General features: G+C 34.8%; 1 protein-coding gene across 3 annotated transcripts in view; it reads left to right on the forward strand.

Moving 5' to 3' along the window:
* POC5 (POC5 centriolar protein) overlaps nt 1–18,294 on the forward strand; it is a 35,195-nt gene extending 16,901 nt beyond the window's left edge. For all 3 annotated transcript variants that reach the window (XM_036886071.2, XM_036886073.2, XM_036886072.2), the window contains exons 7-12: nt 1,484–1,588; nt 3,191–3,370; nt 4,411–4,564; nt 8,343–8,602; nt 14,835–15,011; nt 17,914–18,294. In XM_036886071.2, coding sequence (XP_036741966.2) covers nt 1,484–1,588; nt 3,191–3,370; nt 4,411–4,564; nt 8,343–8,602; nt 14,835–15,011; nt 17,914–18,054 — 1,017 coding nt within the window. In that variant the 3' untranslated portion in view covers nt 18,055–18,294. The remainder of the gene's footprint in view (nt 1–1,483; nt 1,589–3,190; nt 3,371–4,410; nt 4,565–8,342; nt 8,603–14,834; nt 15,012–17,913) is intronic.
* Nucleotides 18,295–21,798: the final 3,504 nt, after the last annotated feature.

Below are 21,798 nucleotides of genomic sequence, written 5' to 3' on the forward strand. Positions count from 1 at the left end.
TAAAAGGAAGGTCTATTTAGAAACTGGAAAAAAATTGATGCATAGAAATAAGATTTATTCCTGCTGTTCACAGTCAAGTCATTTTATCTTTGCTGTAACTTTGGCACCTTGATGTTTTAAGAGTGAATTTTTAAAGATTTTTTTTAAGAAACTTTTAAGAATTTTTAAGAATGAGTAAATGTGGGAATGCTCGCTTTTTTCATCCCTATCTTTTCTTCCAAACTGCCCTTAAGAGAATATGAGGGAACCAGCATTACCCACATTTTAATCCATCCTATTAGGGGTCATTTTAAGTATCTCACAATCTGTGATATGTCTTTATTCATTGATGAAGTCTGTTCTTCATTTTGATAAAGATGAGAGCACCTTTTATTTCACTTTCTGTTGCTTAACAACTTGAGAGTAAGGTTCAGGTCTGTGCTAAATTTGTGCCTCCCACTGTTGCCTTGCACAAAACAGATGGGCCATAAATCTGGCTCTCCCCAGGAGGCTGGTGGCTTTCAGAGAAGAAAGACTTGGCAGCAGACACCTTAGCTGCTTGTCTGCAAGTGCAGTGCTCACTGTTCTAATGATTTTTTTTAATATATGTATTTCTTTTGGTGTTGCAGACTGTAATATAAAGTTGAACATTTTTACATAGTTTACTGTTTTGAAACAGGTACTATATTGTTCATTTTTTCTATTGTCTCAAAACCATGCTCTATGGTTTTTAAATACTTTAAATTAAATGGTTTTAATTTCAAAGCATCACACAAAGACTGTACATATGTCCAGCTTTTTGAAATGAATAAAGTGAATAGCCATGTGCCACATACAGCTTAAGAAATAGACTATTACCAGTATCTTAAAATGTGTCCTCCTCCACTTTTGAAAATTAGAGAAGAACCAGAATAAATGTCTCTCAGTAAATGTGCCAAATTTACTAAATCTTTTTTTAATGTGATCAGTTTTAGATGTTTTAGTTACTCAATTCTTCATAGGAGAAAATATCTTAAGATTTAAAAGACTCCATAGATCATTTTAAAAATAGAACAAGAATAATATTACTAAAGAAGTACATCTAAGTATAATTGTTAATTATTTGCTTTTATGAGTTTGTTGAATTCAGAAATTCATTAAGCAGCTCTTGAGCAACATTGAATCCAAGGTACTAAAGGTACTTTGAGACTGGAAAGATATTTGAAACCTGGTCCCTGCCTTTAACTCTAGTGAATAAAGACTTTTTTGTATATGTAGCCAGACCTTCAAATGCATAGTTGTTTCTCTTGGATTAAATGTCAATGATCATATTAATTTTCATATATGTGCATTTTTTTATGATTACCAAGATACATATTTCCTCTTCCCCTTCATTCATTGGTGTAATATATTCATGTGGGAATTCATAGGTATTCTCTTTAGCATTTTTTGATATATGAGAAAACAACTTTACCAATTGCTGTTATTGTAACACCACAATAATTGGGTTAATTGCTGCTTACAGGTGATTTCTAGCTTGTCTCATGCCATAGGCAAGCAGAAGGAAAGGATAGAGTTGATGAGAACATTCTTTCACTGGCAAATCGGTCATGTCAAATCCAGACAGGATGTAAGTGTAAAAACAAAAAGACAACTGACAGATAGTAGACTTCTGAACTCAAAAGGTTTAAGATAACATGTTAGAACTCTTGTTAAAGTCAAAGAAAGATTTGTTTTCTAATAAGTGAAAATGATTTTACAATTTAATGTTGCTTTTATTTCAAAGGAATTTGATTTTGGTATAGTTTGGGAAAAAATACCTTTTATATTTTATAAAAACTATTGATATATCATTTCCTACTTCATACTAGGTTAATAAAGATTGTACCTAAATTACAAATACCCTGGTAATGAGACTCCTTTAATAAATTTGACCTCTGATGTGATCATATGGAGGAAGAATTTACAATTTTTAACATACTATATGCTTCCTATATTGTTTCTGCTTCTGAAATGACTGAATACATCTTCTCCAAAAAGAGGCAATACTGTATTATTTATACATTATAAAATTGTGTAAATATTTGTTGTGTACACTTGCCTTAGAGTGAAAATCAAAGAAAGCCATATCTGTACAGCTCTTTAAAAATTATTGTTAGTTTGTATATAAATTAAACTTGAACATCTTTTAACTAAGTAAAAGCTGAATCAGTATATCAAAGTAACTAAACTGGGACAGAATAATAAATTATTACTTATTAATAATAAAAATGGAAAAGTATGAGTGTATACATATATCCCAAAAGAAGACAGAGTATAGGGGATAGATATATGGTTTGCTTTGGTTTGGTTTTATCATATTATGTGAGCCATGGAGTGATCTCTGTGCATTTAGTCCCATGAGATTAATATTTAAGGGAAACATCACCATCATGGAATAGGATTTTTCCTTTAAGAATATTTTCTAGTGCTTTCATTTTTTAATTAATCCCGATAAACTAAATCTACATTAGTCCTTTTGAAAAGAGCTGTTTAAAATGAGTATTTATACCATTTTTTGTAAGTTCTCAAGTGATATGAGAATGTTATGTCTAAATGTTAGCTAAAATAATTGAAGCTACCATTACTTTTTTAATAGTTTTTCAAATTTTAAGAAAACTGAAAATTAGAACTACTTCAAAAGAATTTAAATTCATTGATAAAAGAAGTAAAGCATATTCCCTAATTTGGATCAGTTTGACATTATGTGATGGCAAAATATGTAAATTATATCAATCTTGCTTATGGTGGTGGCCACCCCGCTGAAGAGAAAGCAGTGCCACCTGAAGCCATAGCTGCTACCCTTCTGCCTTCCAGCCACTCTCTGTTGTTCTCCTAGTGCAGAGTCATAACCAAGATGGCAAATAGCAAGTTACTCATTTTCTTTCCTTTGTTTTTTTTGTTTTTCCCCTAACTTGACTAGTTGCATGAAGCAATAATGTAATGATAAGAGCTTAGGCTCTGGAATAATGCAAAGTTGGCTGTTCCATTTCTACTTGTGTGTCCTGGGCAGGTGACTTAACCTCTCCAAGCTTGTCTTCTTATCTGCAGATGAGAATAATAAGATCACATGGGATTAAATGATAATATATGGACACTGCTTACCATAGTGTAATGTTATAATTTTTATTATTGTGGCCAATATATTCACCTGTCTGTTCTGTTTTTGAGGTTGTATGTTACTTTCATTTAGATTTATGAAGGTAAACTAGCTGACCAGTACTTCCAGAGAACTTTATTGAAGAAAGTCTGGAAAGGCTGGCGTTCCGTGATACAAAAGCAATGGAAAGATGTGGTAGAACGAGCTTGTCAAGCAAGAGCTGAAGAAGTTTGTGTCCAGATTTCCAATGATTATGAATCCAGAGTTTCTGTGGTAAACTTTCTTTAAACTTTGACTTTCTTTTAATAAAAATAAAAAAGATGGGTAGCATCACTCACCATGATAGTAAAACAGAGTAACTCATTTCTCCAATTCAATTTAATACAGTATACAGTGTAGGTTCAAATAAGACTGTTGGGAAAGAACACTAAGAAGTCAGACTTACGGACTTATTCTTTTAAATAGTTATAACTCTAGTGCTATATTTGTGTTGGATCTCTTGCATGTCCCTTTCTAAGAAAGCATACTTTCTTATGCTTCTTCCTTTGGCTTTTATGTAGCTCCAACAAAGACCAAAAGTGTTTATCCTCATGTTAATTTTAAATTATGTTCTTAGAAGCTTGATATAAAGTAAAGCAGCTGTATATAAATTGAAGTTATTTTCCCATCTTTTAATAATAAAATCAACATTGTTTCCATAGGAAAACATTTGAGACCCAAAATGAAATAAAAACCACACTGAAGAATGCAGTAGGCCTATTGAAATCAAATATTACAAGGAAAAAAATTTTATCATTGTAGCACTAAGTTCCTAATGTTAAAAATAAGTTTCATTATACAAATAGTTTTCTTCAACTCAAATGACATGCAAAAATCAAGTCCCTTTAGATTTGGTCTGTAGGAAAGTGTTGTATCTAATGTCACTTTGCACTTTAAGTCCTATAGATAATATATACTTAAAAAGTAATTGTTAATATTGCATTTAGTCATTTTTTTCTGAAGGGGTGAGAGCTCTTAATGTATTTTTGTTTAATATTCTACATAAAAGTTTTATGGTAAGAAATGATACATCTTTTGGTATAATTAAAACACATCAGCAACCTTTAGTGGGACTGGTATAAAATTCCTTGACTTAATGATTAGAAATGGAAATCATTTGTTGATGGGAGACTGTAAAGATAAGATCACCTCTGCAAATATATTGAGGTACATAGCAGAAGAGGTATGTGGTAGTGTTGTTAGTATTTCACATAAAAATGTCCTTCCTTGTGTCTTAAATCTTTTTCTCCTTTTTAAAAATTCCCTTATTTTAGTTATCTGGAGCTTTGGAAAATGCAAAAGCTGAAATCCAAAGAATGCAGCAAGAAAAAGAGCAGTTTGAAGATTCCATGAAGAAAGCTTTCATGAGGGGTGTATGTGCATTAAATCTTGAAGCCATGACTATATTTCAAAACAGAGATGATACAGGTGAGTATTTTATTTAAGATTCTCTGCCTACTTTCAAAAATGATTTGAGGAGATTTCAGTGATTGATATGGTGTGTAGCAGTTTACTTTCTGCAATGGACATGTCTTATCCAGAAACTGGCATTTTTAGTTTCATGATGTCATATCCAGTTTTAAATCTACCATGAAAATTCATTCAATCATGATTACTTATGGTATCTTAGATCTGATCAAATAAACTGTCAACTCTTAAATATTTAGGATCAATGTCAAAATAATGCTTTGAACGTGTAACATTATTTCAAGGCTCTTCTAACTAATAATTGTAATGGTTTTACGGCCAAAATTTCTATTTTTGTTTTTTTCTAAGTAGCCAAATTCCTTGGACTGTTTTGCTCTTATCTAGACATGGTTTCCAATTTTTAAAAATTGCTTATCTTTCAGTTTAAGAGAGGCCTCAACTAAAAACTCACAATAAATAAATAAATACAGGCCTACCTACAGATGCCAAGTGAAATAATTTTATTTCAAGAAAAGCCCTTGTATTGGCTGGGATCTGGTAATTTGTGTCAATTTTGGAACATGGCTTAAAAAAGCCCATGACTGGAATCCTTTGCTACCAATTTAAAGGAGGTTTATTTTCCGCATTGGGTTTTAGTTTCCTTCTCTGAACGAAGAAGATAATTTAAATCTTCCTTAGATGCTTCATAGGGGGTTCTTGGAGGAATGCAGTGAAATACAATTGAAAGCGCTTTAAAAGAAAAAAGTACTTTTAACATATAAGATGATAATTGTGATATAATTGTAGTCTTAAATCAGCCTCGTATGTTTCAGGTAAATACATGAACATTTTTGCAGTTATTTCCTAATATTAAATCCTGTTTGAGACTCACAGTTTCTGATACACAATTTCAATTTGTAATGTGGTTAACATGATTTCAGTCCAGTAAATAACTTCTCTCTGCTTGCCGTGCCCTCATTTTATAGCATCAACAGACATTTATTACTTGAATTGTGTGTGTTGTGGATGGTGGTGAGTTATGGCAAATCATTTTCTCTCCGAGGCAGTCTTGGGGTGTGACCCATATGCAAGTTAGAAACTTAGAATCATGGATCTCAAGGCTGAGTAGTTTTTCTTGCTAATATCCAAATGGGTACTTAATTTCTCCAATTAGAAATGGAGAAATTTTAACTGAATATGAACACTGAAAACAAACTCAGCCCTCCAATGATAGAAATGTCTCCTTTTGGTTGTAATTATTAGCAAGTTGTATTATTAAATTGAAAAATTTAAGTATCTACTAGCTTTCACAAGTGATGAATTATCATTAGAAATTCCTACATCCAATTACAAGAAATCTTTTTCATAACCTACTTAAGGTTATGAATTGACTGAGGACAGAGTGTTTACTACTTTAATAAGTTTACCATCTTAAATTTTAAATTCAAATACAGGTATATTTCTTACAGGCAAACATCCATAACAGAAGGTCAAGAAAATGTATTCTGATAGCTATGCACCATGATTTGTTTGCTCTTGTTGCTTTTAAGTCTACTGGCATCTGCAGCTAACACCAGGATCTGGGATCTCAGGTGTTTTGAGTGGACTTCTGCTATGCTTACCATCGCACATCGCAGCGGAGGGGCAGGGGCGGTAAAGGTGACAAGCCTAGGAAGTCTCACACTGACAGTAGTGCCCGTGGAGCTGCCCAGGCAGAATTTCAGTGTGATCTAATGCTGGATTTGTTCTGTGGTGTTTCACGTCTGTGACATTTTAATAACAGACAATTTTTTTTTAATTCTCATATAATGCAGTGTTTCTAATGTACCTGTCTTCTTACAGAGCAAAACAAATGTTTGATTTTTCTTATTTGTCCTGGTTCTCTGCTGTCTTTTATCTGCAGTGCATCTTACATTGTGCAATATCCTAAATCTAATAGATGGTAAATTAGAAGTTTCTATTAAGAAGGCGGCAAAATATGACAATAAAAATGACCTTTAAAATGGCCAGCCAAGTTTTAGAGCAATTTTAGGAACAGTAGAAAGATGCTTTACACCTGAAAAAACTTATCCCAGTAAAAACAAGAATAATTATTAAATTTACAATTATCTACTCCATGTAAGAACTTGTTCGTTAAGCTTCAAAAGATTGGAGACTGACGAAAATTAGGCTTGGGGTGGATTAATGATTGTGCATTGAGCATTGACCCCCCTATAGAGAATTTTATTGTTGTCAACAACCATTTGATCAATAAATATGAGAGATGCCCTCACAAAAATATATATATATATATATATATATATATATATATATATATATATATATATATATATATATACACGCACTTCCAATTGTAAAATAAGTAACTGGGATGTAATGTATAGCATAAGGAATATAGTCAAAATATTGTAACAACTTGGTATGGTGATAGCTGGTACCTAGAATTATCATGTATATAAATGTTGAATCACTGTGTTGTACACCTGAAACTAAAGTAATACTGTGTGTCAACTACCCTTCAATTAAAAAAAAAAAAATTTTACAATTATCTGACAAACAGGAGCTGCACACATCAACCCACATTAGTGAGAGTTATCTCTTGCCTCTCTTCTAAGGAGGCCCATGGCCAGACCTGCCCTTTGTACTGGTTCCACATCTGATAATACGTGTGCCAGCACCTAAAAAGACACAATCACTTTGTGTCAAAAAATGTTAAAACTGTGTGTGTGGGGTGGGGTGGGGGGGTCTTATTTTCAAAGCATAAGCAGTATTTTATATTAATTCCTTTCATCAAAGGATTTCAAAGGACCTGTGCATTATAATCCTCATTAAATTTTGTTAATGAAAACTGTTAATCCATTTTATATAAAGATAGTTTAAGAAAAGGACTTACGAGAAGCCCAAATTTCTGGATGGAAAGAGACAATGCAGAAAACCATTTAAATATAGGGGTATGTAATGCCCTCTATTCAGATATTCTGAAACACCTCAGTGACTGAATTTCCAAACCCTCACCCCATTTTTTGGTGCCACAGCCACTTAAGATATAGTCTAAAGTGGAAATTTTAACCAAATTCTGACTGAGGGGAAAAATCTAAAATTTGAAGAAACCCTTTGTCTTAGCTTCTTAAGTTGATGCTATTCACTCCTTTGATCTAAGGTTAAGGTTCATATTTGCAAGAAAGTATATGGTATCACTAAAATCAGGTAAGTGTGCGACTATACTCTTAATTCATGATTTACGTAATCTAACTGCAAGAACTGATTTACAACGTTAGAAATAAAGATTTTAGTGTTACTTATTGTTGGCTAAGAAGTCGAGATTAAAATACATTGTGTTTTGTTAGGATAGGAGCGACAGATGGACATAGGGTATGGTGATACCGCAGAACAATTCTAAAGATCTAAACATCCGGCCACTTGTCAGGATGGTTGCATGAAATAATGCAAAAGGATATAAATCCTTAGGCTCACCTTTATCGTATTATTATTATAATGGTTGTTTTGGCAATATTCTTTACTCAACTGGGGTACCAGCTGAGTGCATGTTTTATTTTTATCTTTTACGTAGTTTTCATGTGTTGCTGAAAGAAGTGGTCTGAAGTCTTTAACGGTTAATGCTGACATTAACCAGTTGATAATGACAGACTGTATTAATGAAACATTGTATGCAATATATGACAAGTTTCTGCATTTTTATTAGAACCATATTTTAGCTATTCTGTATTTTCATTGTTGCAGGGCATAAAAGTAATCTTAACTTGGGAGAATTCTAATGGACTTAATTTGTGATTTGTAGGGGCAGACTTCATTAATAACAAAAGGGAAGAGTCTGGTCCTGGGGTTCAAGGAAAAGAGCATTCTGTTCATTTGGATCCTTTGGCCCCTCCGATGCGCTCGGCGTCGCCACCCACGGCGGTGGCAGGGGGCAGCACAGCTGCCTTCCCCTCCGCGGCTTCCGTCGCTTCTGCAGGGGCCGCTTTCTCTTCCTCTGTTCACCTTCCAGTTGCTGCAGCCCTTGGTGCAGGAGCTGCCGCCACCACTGCGCCCGAAGAAATGGTCAGTACAGTTCATGCAGCTCCCGCATTGGGGCGGCCTCAAAACTTGCCTGTATGTTGGGTATTTTTAACTCACAACATATTTTCCCATGTGGAAAAAAGCCTATGTGGTATTTAGGCCAGACCATAGGAAATATTTAATATATGAAGTGGCTAAAACAATTTGTAATGAAAAAAACACCTGAAAGTTCTGTTACAATAGTGATAATTAAAACAAAAATAAATTTTTCATTTTACATTTTTCAATATTCAGGAAAAATAGATTTAATTTGAGAAGGAGTTGATGACAGACTTTTTTTTCCTAAGGAAACTAGTGGGCATTTTCAAGGGCATAGAAGATTAATGGCTCTTCTGTATGTTTTCCATTCAACTACAACTTCCCCTTTTCCTGGATGCAGATATATCATTATCACTACTCTGTAGTGACTCTGTCTTGATTTGATTAGGTTTTCATTTTTAATTCATAATTGGAATGAAGATAGGAATAGTTTTTCGTAGAGTCACCGAATTACTATTAGAAAAGTGCACAAAGGGGAGAGTATTAAATGGGGATGGAATATTTGTCTAAGAACTTGCTGGAATTAATAAGGTTGGTATGCTAAGAGTTACAGACAAAAGCACATCATGGTTCTGATTCTTGGCCTCCTGTTGTTAAACCTGTATTCTTTTAACGTTGTTTCTCAAGAGAAGGGAGAGGGGATAAAAGCCAAGCTTATCACATTCACCTCCCTGTAGCTTTTTTAAAAATACTTTCTTCTCTATTCTGACATGGCTCTGGCACGAAGGCATGTATAGTTTTCTAAAGCTCCTGAGATGATTCTGATTTGTCTTCCTCTCCTCTACTGCTCACATGAGAGGAAGGAAGAAGGCAGAAGAGGTTCGAGGTCTTACATTTCCCCTGGCAGGCCGTCAGAGGGTACCATGGCTATGGACAGCTTTCTGTAGCTAAGGGAGACATTGAGTCAACCAGACAATTGGTAATATTTAGTATTCCGGCTTGAATTTCTGCCTTTTGGAAGCTACTAATTGTGGGGGGAAATACACTGAGATCTGTTAATCATGTTTGCTCTTGATTCAAAGAGGTTTTAAAAATACAACTATTAAGAAAAACTTGTATGTGTGAGGGAGTTTTGACTTAGAAGTAAGACACTAAAATTCAACCCTGACATATGTTCATCTGTGTGTATTTTTCGTGATTTCACATTTTAAAGTGTGATCCTGTTTGGATGATCTCATTTAAATAAGCACAGTGATTTATTTAAATTTCTAGTTTGTCATTCATGTTGCATATTCAGATAACACAGAGCTAGATTTTTCAAAATTCCCTTCTTCAAATGACTATACCATTTGTACATCTTCATTTATATATAACCCTGAAAATGCATGGGAAGAACTGAGTGAAACAATTTTGATCACTTGAGATAAATTTGAAGTCTTTGAAACCTGAAAAATACAATATTGTGTAGAAAGCCCTTCTCCACCCCTCCAACTACATCCTACTCCTTCAAAAACACATACATTCAATTTCATTCACGTAAGTCCAGCTTTTAGGGCTAGGGAGAAAAGAGAAGCACAATTAAATCAATCTATAAGTGTAATGATAGTTTTCTTCCTTATATAATTACATTACTCAGATTCACCTGAAATATGCCTTCTTGCTTTTAAAAAGACCTATAGGAACAAATGTATCAATTGGATAACTTAACCTAATATGAAACCATCATTGTTTGGAACAGGAAAAGAAGGGATCCAGGCTGGTTATATTTCTCTTCTTTTTAATCACAGAGGCTTCCTCCAAACATTTTTCTTGTCTTCCTTGGTGTTCCCAGGAGTTAAAAGGCGTGTGCAGAAAGTAAACTGCATAGAATTGGGAAACAAATAACTAGAGAAAGAAGGACCACCACTCTAGCAAAATAACATCAGTAAAATTCTTTTCTTCCTCCAGACATTCTCCATATGTTAAATATCACGATTTCATAGTGGAAAACATTTTTCAAAAAATAATATTAGGCAGTTATGCAAGCAAATACATTGCAGTTCAGAAGGTTGAACAATAGGTGGCACTCTTTTTCTAACTCCAGTTGGAAAAATTGAGGGGTTTTAGTTGCATTTTTAAGCTATTTAGTAAAAGTTTCTCTCCTAACTTTCCTCTTCATCTGAATGGAAAGTGAAAGGGTATCCTTAGACAGTTGGCACTGGTTTCTTCGTCTTGAAAATGAGGAAATTGAGGTTTAGAGAGTGAGTAGCTTGCCTTTGGGCACCGTAACAGAATTGAAATTCAGACATTGACAATCTGGATTCAGAGTCCTGTTCTCCTAACCAACCTGTTTTGTCTCCATGTCAAATATTAAGATACAAATACTGGTGGTTATTTTTATAATAAATATGTCATTTCACTTTTTTTTCTTATTCCTTTTGCTTTTGTTGCTTATGTTGATATGGCTTTAAATGTCAGAATTTCCATTTTTGTAGCATTTTTAAAGTCAGCTAAGCTGATAAATTTAATGAGATCCAACATGATTAGGACCAGTAAGTAGTCACTTAATGAAAAGTCTGTTAAAGCAGGAAATTATTTTTAATGATATATACATACCTTATACATTATTTATCTAAAACATAAATATGTATTAATTTGCTAATTTTTAATGTGAAGCCAAACTGAGTATGGCTTCACAGATTGTACTTAAGTCAACTTTTTTATATAAGCCACACTCAGTGGCTTATTTTCTCTATAATTTTCAATTTCAGTTTTTGTAAAGTAAAGCAAGAACCTGGCAAAACAATCTGATTATAGAATCCTTCTAGGTTTATTTTCCCTTCACCTTGATTTAGCAATAATTTTTTAAAATAACTTATCTTTATAAATTCTAAAATGAGCATATTTATTTTCAAAACAACTTTTCACCAGTTTATATAATTTTTAATTAAATTACATAACAAGTACAAATTATTAACAACTGACAAATTATTTGAGATCAAAAACTGACTTGGTAAACATGCAGGCCGTTTAAGACAACTCCTATTTAATTCAAATAAGTACATAGAGGTTTCTTTTAAAAGTCTGTGTACTGGTGTATGTATTTTCAAATTATTGAAGGCATTTGGGTGAAGGTTATCAGCTATGGGCATTTTTCCAACTACTCTAGTTTTTCTCATTCCAGATGTTCCCCAGTCAAAACTTCTTTAGGTTTTCATACATTCCAGGTAAGAACAGCTCTTCGGGGTACTCCAGAGTGTTTATACTTCTCAAATGTGATTGGGCAAGAATAAGGTTACCAGCTCAATTGTACTTCAGTTTTCAATTTTTCATAATTTTCTTGCTAGTAATTAATTTTATATTTTGCATTTTAAAATAGCTTTTAAGAATCTTCAGAGGTTTATAAAATCCTTTTTATACCTTATTTAATAAGAAATAGGATAAAGTTTTGTAAGGTCAGAAGCATGAATTTTTTTATTGAAATACAGTTGATATACAATATTATATTGGTTTCAGATGTACCACATAGTGATTCAACAATTATATACATTACAAAATGCTCACCACGATAAGTGTAGTTACCATGTTAACATACAAAGATATTACAATATCATTGACTACGTTCCTTGTGCCTTTCATCCTATGACTAATATATTTATAATTAGAAGTTTGTACCTCTTTATCCCCTGTACCCTTCCCCCCATACCACTCCCATGGCAACCATCAGTCTGCTCTCTGTTTATGAGTCTCTCTGTCTCATTTTTTATATTCCACATATAAGTGAAATCATGTGTTGTTTGCCTTTCTCTAACTTACTTCATTTAGCATAATATCCCTAGGCATCCACGTTCTTGCAAAGGGCATGATTTCATTCCTTTATATGGCTGAATAATATTCCATTATATATATACATATATACCACATCTTTATAGCCATTTGCCTATCAGTGGACACTTAGGATGCTTCCATAACTTGGCTGTTGTAAATTATGCTGTGATAAACAGGAGAGTTCCTATATCTTTTTCAATTAGATATTTTGTTTTCTTTGGGTAAATTCCCAGAAGTGGAATTACTGAGTCATGTGGTATTGGTATTTCTATTTTCAGTTGAGAAACCTCCATACTGTTTTCCATACTGGTGGCACCAATTTATATTCTAACAGTGTATGAGCATTCTCCACATCCTTGCCAGCACATATTTCTTGTTTTTTGGGTATTAGCTATTCTGGCTGGTGTGAAGAGATAACTCACTGTTGTTTTCATTTGTATTTCCCTGATGATTAATGATGTGGAGCATCTCTTCACGTGTCTGTTGGCCATCTCTATGTCCTCTTCGAAAAATGTCTATTCAGGTCTTCTGCCCATTTTTTAATTGGATTATTTGGTTTTTTGTGTTGAGTTGTATGAGTTATTCATATATTTTGGATATTAGCCCCTTATCAGATGTATCATTTGCAAATACCTTCCCCCATTCAATAGGTTGCCTTTCATTTTGTTAGTTTCCTTTGCTGTGCAGAACCTTTTTAGTTTGATATAGGCCCACTTGTGTATTTTTGAGAAGCATGAATGTAGTCTATAAAAACATATTTGTAAATTTAGAATCTGAGTTTTGATTTCTCAAAGTCATTAAGATCCCAGAAAAGTTTTAACAGCCATATAGCTTCTACAGGTACTATCGTCAAAAACAGTCCTCTAAATACCTCTCCCTAAGTCCTAATAACTATTTCTTCTTTTTACCTTTCCTCCCCACATAATATGCTCATATCATTATTTCTACATCTATCAAGTTCTGTCGTTTCTCATAGAGCTCACTATCATCCTGTTTCAGTGTACAACTGTGACAATCTTTAGCTAGATGCAGATAATGTGAAGGACTTAATGAGGACACCTCAGGTGGAGTGTAACAATGAAGAAAGATCAATATTTAATAATGCTTTTAGAAAGCTATATTTAAAGAAAAAATGAATTCAGATTAATAATTCACACTGAAATTCCAGATGTTTTGAGAAGTTAAACTGAAATAAGTAATGTTAGAGGAGTATAATTACCTCAGGTGTCTAAAGCAGGTTATTTTTTATTCAATTATGAAAGAAGAAAGTAACAACAAGATTAGCTACAGTTTTAAAATTTATGTGCATTGAAAAATAAGGCATTAAAAAATGAAATAGAGAAAATGTTTACAATAGTAGATAAGTATCTGTAATTATTAGGTGAGCTTAATATTTATGAGGAACAATTAAAAATTTCTGAGAGCAATACCCATTCTATTCCTGGGAAGTAGTTAAAGAACACGGATAGTTAATAAAATGAAATGCAAATATGAAACAATAAATAACCACAAATTAAATCAAATATATAATAGGCTTTAACTCAGACTTAAGTGAGCAGCTGATATAATTAATTGACAGTAAAAAAACAATGAGTACATGTATGCAGTACTCCTGACATATTATAATCTTTCTGGAGTGTGATCCAGCAGCAAGCAGCAGAAGCTGTAAAAGCTGACATTACATGTTAATATGATCGTCCCATTTTTCACAATATATTCTACAGAAATAACTCTCAAAAGGGGAATCCTTTTTAATATAAATGTGCTATATATAATAACTGAAACAGGTAAACTGAAATTTGTGAGTATAAAAACCTCATAAATAACAAGCAATAAGAAAAAAACACAAAAGCATGTGTAATGAGGATATAAATTATGCATAAGGATCAAAAGAATTCATAAAACAGAATTGTTGCCGGGGGGGTGGGGGAAGGGTAGTAGGTATGACTCTAAAGCGTAGCACAAGGGAGATCCTTGTAGTGTCGGAAGAGTCTGTGTCTTGACTGCAGTGATAGTTACGGGAATCGTCACGTAATAAAATGACATAGATCTATACACAGCCATTATACCAATATCAGCTTCCTGGCTTTGACATTGCAATTATACTATAATTATGTAGGATGTAATTGTTGCAGACCTCTCTATACTATCTTTGAACTTCCTATGAGTCTAGTTATTTCAGAATAAAAAGTTTTCTAAAAGTTTACAAAAGCCTATAAAATAGTTGATACACCAAAATAAAAAAGGTGTTTTGGGGTACTTGGTTTTATGTTTTGCTTTTTGTCTCATTGTTTTATATCTGTTCTTTCCATGTTAAAGTTAGTTGAATATACAATTATTTTAAGTATTTTCTTCATAAGCTGTAGAACTAAAAGTACTATGAATTTTTTCATGGATTTCCTACCAACTGGATATTTCTTGGTTTTAGTATGTGCCCAGAGTTGTGACATCTGCACAACAGAAAGCTGGAAGAACAATTACAGCCCGGATTACAGGCCGATGTGATTTTGCTGCAAAAAACAGAATTAGTAGCAGCTTGGCTATAATGGGAGTTTCTCCTCCCATGAGCTCAGTTGTTGTGGAAAAACATCATCCAGTCACAGTGGTGAGCACACATTTGCTAACTTTTGTCAAAAAAACTTTTTCCTGAGAGGGTACAGACTAAAACACTTAAGTGACATGTTGAGAAAATCAAAATTCATGGTGACAAGTACTTGTTCTGCCTTTTACCAGTATAGTCTTTATACACCTGTAATTATCAAACCTGTACATCTACTTTTCCTCTTTCCTGGAAATTAATTTCAGAAACATTGTTTCTTCTCAACAGTGTTAACACAAAAAGTAATCCAGTGTATTGGCAGCCAAAGGATAAACTATATAAACAATTTCTCATTATTTAAAAGGAGAAACAAAAACTGTTCACTCATTAACTGCTGTTCATGTAGCAGATATTTAATTACAAGAAACACTTCCCTATTTTGATAATTTTTAAATTCTGCTTTTTTTAAAATGTCTTCTTCCCTTTTCAGTATACTTGTCAGCAAATTTCTAATTTGTAAGAAATTTAGGTTGCAGTAATTTCGAGTAAATAACGATTGATTTCAGCAAAAATTTTAAAAACCTGAGTTAGTGCCTTAATTTTGCTACTTACTGCCTTTGTGATCACGTGCAAATCAAGTAAAATACCTGAGCCTCCATTTCTCTTGTATAAAATGGGAATGATAAGTGTACTTAGTTCCTAGAGTTATCAGGATTCAGGATTAAATGAGATAATGTGAAAGTTGAATAAGATCTTTAAAGGCACTTTGTAAATTGTAAAACTACAAGCAGATGTAATTTAATAAAAATTACTAGAGAAAGGAATATGAGATACCTCAGGATTGTTTCTTACAACCACATGTGAATCAACATTTATCTCAGAAAGTTTAATATTTGAAACTTATAAGAACACAACCTAAAGAAAAACAAGGATTGTATTAAAAGAGAATGTTCTCTATATAAATTCTCAGTGTTAGACAGCATTCCTATCTATTTAATATGTCAAAATACTAGCAAAAATATATATGAAATGATTTTAAATCCTTTTCTTTCTAGATACTAGATGATTAAATCAAAAGAAGCTGGCTTGATTCTTGAAATTTAGCCTCAGGTGAAGTCTGACACAGTTTAGTGGAAGACAGAGAGAGGCACTAATCCAGATAGAGGACATGGAGGATGGAGGATTATCTTAGCCTTTCATAGGTTGCAAGGATTCTGAAAGTTCTGAGATGAATTCTCTATATATTTTTGAATATGTAAGATTATTTATATAAAAAGAAGAAATAAACTTAATTCTTTTTTTATCAGCATATATGTATATAGAGGACTGTCCAAAGATTGTCCACTTGTAAGATAAAGATGGCATAAAGAGAGCCCATGTTTATTTTTAATTTAGACAACCTTATGTTTTTGCAGTAATGATAGGAATTAATATTTTAGAATAAATAATCAAGAATCTGAAGACTTATAACCCATTATGATATTTATCTACCAAAGTACGCTTTACTTATTCAGTATGTACAGTACTTCTCCAGTACTTGGTCGTGAATTAGCCATAAACTGCTTCTATTATTACCTAGTTTGGAACATGTAACAGACACAATGGCAGACCTTTGTACTATTTTTCATTTTATCCCAGGGATCAAGATCTTGAACTACCAGCAAGTTATTACAATAAAGCAGTGATCAGATTTCTGACACTTTAGCCCCACCTTCTGGATACTTGCTTGCTCTTAGTGCTCCTTCATTCTCTGCTGTATTTTGTAGATCATGAAACCAGTGGTAATATAAATCTATTTCTACTGTTCCTCTTGACCATCCTCCCCAAGGAGAAATAGCTCTTTTTTGACAGGATCAGATTAGGTGGTTAGTAACTGAAATTTCATTCTAGTTTTAAGGATCTCTCTCATTTGTAATGGTTATACAGTTATTTATGTACAAATATTTATATAAAACACATTAAGGTTATTTTTTCCCTTTCTTTAAAGAGGAACTTGTTTTGAAAGCAGAATCTGACATGAGGACCTTTGTTTCAAGAGGTTTTGTTCTTTTTTTTTTAAGCAAAAGCTGCATCATAGGGTTTTTGAAATACATAGTGAATGTTTTGTTCAAATACATATAGCTTTATGTGAAGTATTTTAAAGATGACTGTCTAAAGCGGAAGGCCTTAATAGACATTTATGCATACTAGTTAGTGACATGGACTGAGAATTTATCTGGAACAAATCTCACTGCTGCCTACTAAGAAGCTGTATCAGGTATAACACAGGAAAGCCTTGTAGTTGTACATTTACACTTATCTATAATGTAACATACATTTATGTATGTGTACAGGTGAAGTCACATTGTGCACTGACTTGAGCACTTCAATGCTCATGTTCAAGGTGTTCCCCCTTGAGCTCTGAAGTAGTGTATGTATCCTCCCCTCAACATGTGTCCCCATTATCTAGTTATTTATTTAGAAAGTTGTGATCCACATTAAGCAAGCAGCAGGCCTCTGTGTGACCATAAAAGGTTTAGCCAGCTCCCAGTGAACTCTACATCCTGACAGATACAGGGAGGAGGAAGTTAAATGGAAGGAGGGGAAGCGTGGGGGCTAACCTTTCTTCACGCCGAAGTCCCCTTCTATATCTAGCCTCTGTAAACATTACAAGATTCCAGTTGAGTCTTCTTTGAGGAATGACTCCATGGCTCTTTATGATCCTCTGGAATACAGCTGATATTAAACTGTGGGCACTGAACACATCAGTCTAACTGGCTATGGTTCCTTATGAAAAAGGACCACATCTTGTTTTAATGGCTATTTCACCTAACCCATTGCATGTATCTTCTGGATGTTTAACAAATGTTCACTGGGTTAAATTATAGATAATGAAATGATGTTTAGTACACTAAACATTAATTTAAGCAATTAAGTAAAACTTTAAGTAATTTTATGGGATTATTAAAGCTGATTTTACCTTTTTCAGCAAACCATTCCTCAAGCTGCTGCAGCAAAATATCCCCGGACCATTCATCCTGAAACTACCTCAGCTTCCAGATCTCTTGGACCCAGATCAACTCATACCCAGCCTCTCACAAGCATCCATTCTATAAAAGTAGTTGACTAAAATGAGTATGTTCTTATCTAGGTCTTTTAATTCCTCTGGTCTTACCAAGGATAAGAAGTCTTTAGTTTTTAAATTTTCATATTCTTGAAACATCATGGATATATCATGTTCATCTTCTCAAAATTACAAGAGACTTTTTCAAGTCACACCATCTTTTGTAAACTATATATAGGATTATTTTAATGTTATTTTTTATTTAAGCAATTAAGTAAAACTTTTTAAATTAAAAAAGAAACTGGACTTTAAGTTTCAGCTGTCATTGCTTATGTCATCAAAACTATATAAATGCTGTTTTCACATTATTTCCAAAACGCTAAATCATTTCCAGTGTTACCAAGTAAATTTTGAGAGAGAACTTTACTAAAAAAATTTATTAAAACTGATAGAAACTAAGGTATTTTTATTTAAAGTTAAAAAGATAAAGACCAAGCATAATAATAATGATAGTTTATCACAAAATTTGTGACTTTAGATTATTAGTTAGTCTTCATTTTTCTGGAACTCTAAGATAGGGGGAAATGGCAGTACCTATGAGTAATTTCCAATGTTCAGAGGGAAATTTTCTCTCACTAACACAAAAACAGTTACAGAAACCAAAAAGAAATTTCCTGTTAGAATAATCCTATTTCTGGGTGGGGCGGAAGATGGCGGCGTGAGTAGAGCAGCGGAAATCTCCTCCCAAAACAACATATATCTATGAAAATATAACAAAGACAACCCTTCCTAGAATAAAGACCAGAGGACACAGGACAATATCCAGACCACATCCACACCTGAGAGAACCCAGCGCCTCGCGAAGGGGGTAAGATACAAGCCCCGGCCCCGCGGGAGCCGAGCGCCCCTCCCCCCAGCTCCCGGCGGGAGAAGAGCAGGCAGAGCGGGAGGGAGACGGAGCCCAGGGCTGCCGAACACCCAGCCCCAGCCATCCGGGCCAGAGTGCAGGGCCCTCGATACTGGGAAAACAGGGCAGCAAGAACAGTGAGCAGGCACTGGAGGCTGGGCGACAGAGGACATAAGAAAAGCGCGCGACCATTTTTTTTTTTTGCTTTTTTGCTGCTTTGTTTTGGCGAGCGCTTTTAGGAAGTCTTAAAGGGACAGGGACCCCAATACTAGGGAAACAGGGCAGAAAGACCGGTGAGCAGAGGCCTGAGGCTGGCACCGGAGAATAAAGAAAAACGAACGACCACCTTTTTTTTTTTTAATTAAAAATTTTTTTTTTTTTTTTTAATTAAAAAAATTTTTTTTCTTGTTTTTCTTTGTGGTCGTTGTTTTGTTTTGGTGGGTGCTTTTTGGAAGTCTTAAAGGGGCAGGGCGGGCCACTTAATCCAGAGGTAGGGAATCCGGGATCTCTGGGCACCCTAACCCCTGGGCTGCAGGGAGCAGGGAGGCCCCTTACGGAGATAAATAGCCTCCCAGCAGCTCCTGCTCCAACGCGACTCCACCATTTTGGAGTAGCTGCCCGAGCCAGGCCACGCCCACAGCAACAGCGGAGATTAACTCCATAGCAGCCGGGCAGGAAGCAGAAACCCTGTCTGCGCGCACCTGCGCAGCACAAGCCACTAGAGGCCGCTGTTCTCCCAGGAGAGGAGGGCCACAAACCAACAAGAAAGGAAGTCCTTCCAGCCGTCACTCGTCCCAGTTCTGCAGACTATTCCTATCACCATGAAAAGGCAAAGCTACAGGCAGACAAAGATCACAGAGACAACACCAGAGAAAGAGACAGACCTAACCAGTCTTCCTGACAAAGAATTCAAAATAAGAATCATAAACATGCTGACAGAGATGCAGAGAAATACGCAAGAAAAATGGGATGAAGTCCGGAAAGAGATCACAGATGCCAGAAAGGAGATCGCAGAAATGAAACAAACTCTGGAAGGGTTTATAAGCAGAATGGATAGAATGCAAGAGGCCATTGATGGAATTGAAATCAGAGAACAGGAACGCATAGAAGCTGACATAGAGAGAGACAAAAGGATCTCCAGGAATGAAACAATATTAAGAGAACTGTGTGACCAATCTAAAAGGAGCAATATCCGTATTATAGGGGTCCCAGAAGAAGAAGAGAGAGGCAAAGAGATGGAAAGTATCTTAGAAGAAATAATTGCTGAAAACTTCCCCACACTGGGGGAGGAAGTAATCAAACAGACCACGGAAATACACAGAACCCCCAACAGAAAGGATCCAAGAAGGGCAACACCAAGACACATAATAATTAAAATGGCAAAGATCAAGGACAAGGAAAGAGTGTTAAAGGCAGCTAGAGAGAAAAAGGTCACCTATAAAGGGAAACCCATCAGGCTAACGTCAGATTTCTCAACAGAAACCCTACAGGCCAGAAGAGAATGGCATGATATATTTAATACAATGAAACAGAAGGGCCTTGAACCAAGGATACTGTATCCAGCACGACTATCATTCAAATATGACGGTGGGATTAAACAATTCCCAGACAAACAAAAGCTGAGGAAATTTGCTTTCCACAAACCACCTCTACAGAACATCTTACAGGGACTGCTCTAGATGGGAGCACTCCTAGAAAGAGCACAGCACAAAACACCCAACATATGAAGAATCGAGGAGGAGGAACAAGAAGGGAGAGAAGAAAAGAATCTCCAGACAGTCTATATAACAGCTCAATAAGCGAGCTAAGTTAGGCAGTAAGATACTAAAGAGGCTAACCTTGAACCTTTGGTAACCACGAATTTAAAGCCTGCAATGGCAATAAGTACATATCTTTCAATAGTCACCCTAAATGTTAATGGGTTGAATGCACCAATCAAAAGACACAGAGTAACAGAATGGATAAAAAAGCAAGACCCATCTATATGCTGCTTACAAGAAACTCACCTCAAACCCAAAGACATGTACAGACTAAAAGTCAAGGGATGGAAAAACATATTTCAAGCAAACAACAGTGAGAAGAAAGCAGGGGTTGCAGTACTAATATCAGACAAAATAGACTTCAAAACAAAGAAAGTAACAAGAGATAAAGAAGGACACTACATAATGATAAAGGGCTCAGTCCAACAAGAGGATATAACCATTCTAAATATATATGCACCCAACACAGGAGCACCAGCATATGTGAAACAAATACTAACAGAACTAAAGGGGGATATAGACTGCAATGCATTCATTCTAGGAGACTTCAACACACCACTCACCCCAAAGGATAGATCCACTGGGCAGAAAATAAGTAAGGACACGGAAGCACTGAACAACACAGTAGAGCAGATGGACCTAATAGACATCTATAGAACTCTACATCCAAAAGCAGCGGGATATACATTCTTCTCAAGTGCACATGGAACATTCTCCAGAATAGACCACATACTAGGCCACAAAAAGAGCCTCAGAAAATTCCAAAAGATTGAAATCCTACCAACCAACTTTTCAGACCACAAAGGCATAAAACTAGAAATAAACTGTACAAAGAAAGCAAAGAGGCTCACGAACACATGGAGGCTTAACAACACGCTCCTAAATAATCAATGGATCAATGACCAAATCAAAATGGAGATCCAGCAATATATGGAAACAAATGACAACAACAACACTAAGCCCCAACTTCTGTGGGACACAGCAAAAGCAGTCTTAAGAGGAAAGTATATAGCAATCCAAGCATATTTAAAAAAGGAAGAGCAATCCCAAATGAATGGTCTAATGTCACAATTATCGAAATTGGAAAAAGAAGAACAGATGAGGCCTAAGGTCAGCAGAAGGAGGGACATAATAAAGATCAGA

Source organism: Manis pentadactyla, chromosome 2 (genome assembly GCF_030020395.1).
Source record: "Manis pentadactyla isolate mManPen7 chromosome 2, mManPen7.hap1, whole genome shotgun sequence".
NCBI lineage: Eukaryota > Metazoa > Chordata > Mammalia > Pholidota > Manidae > Manis > Manis pentadactyla.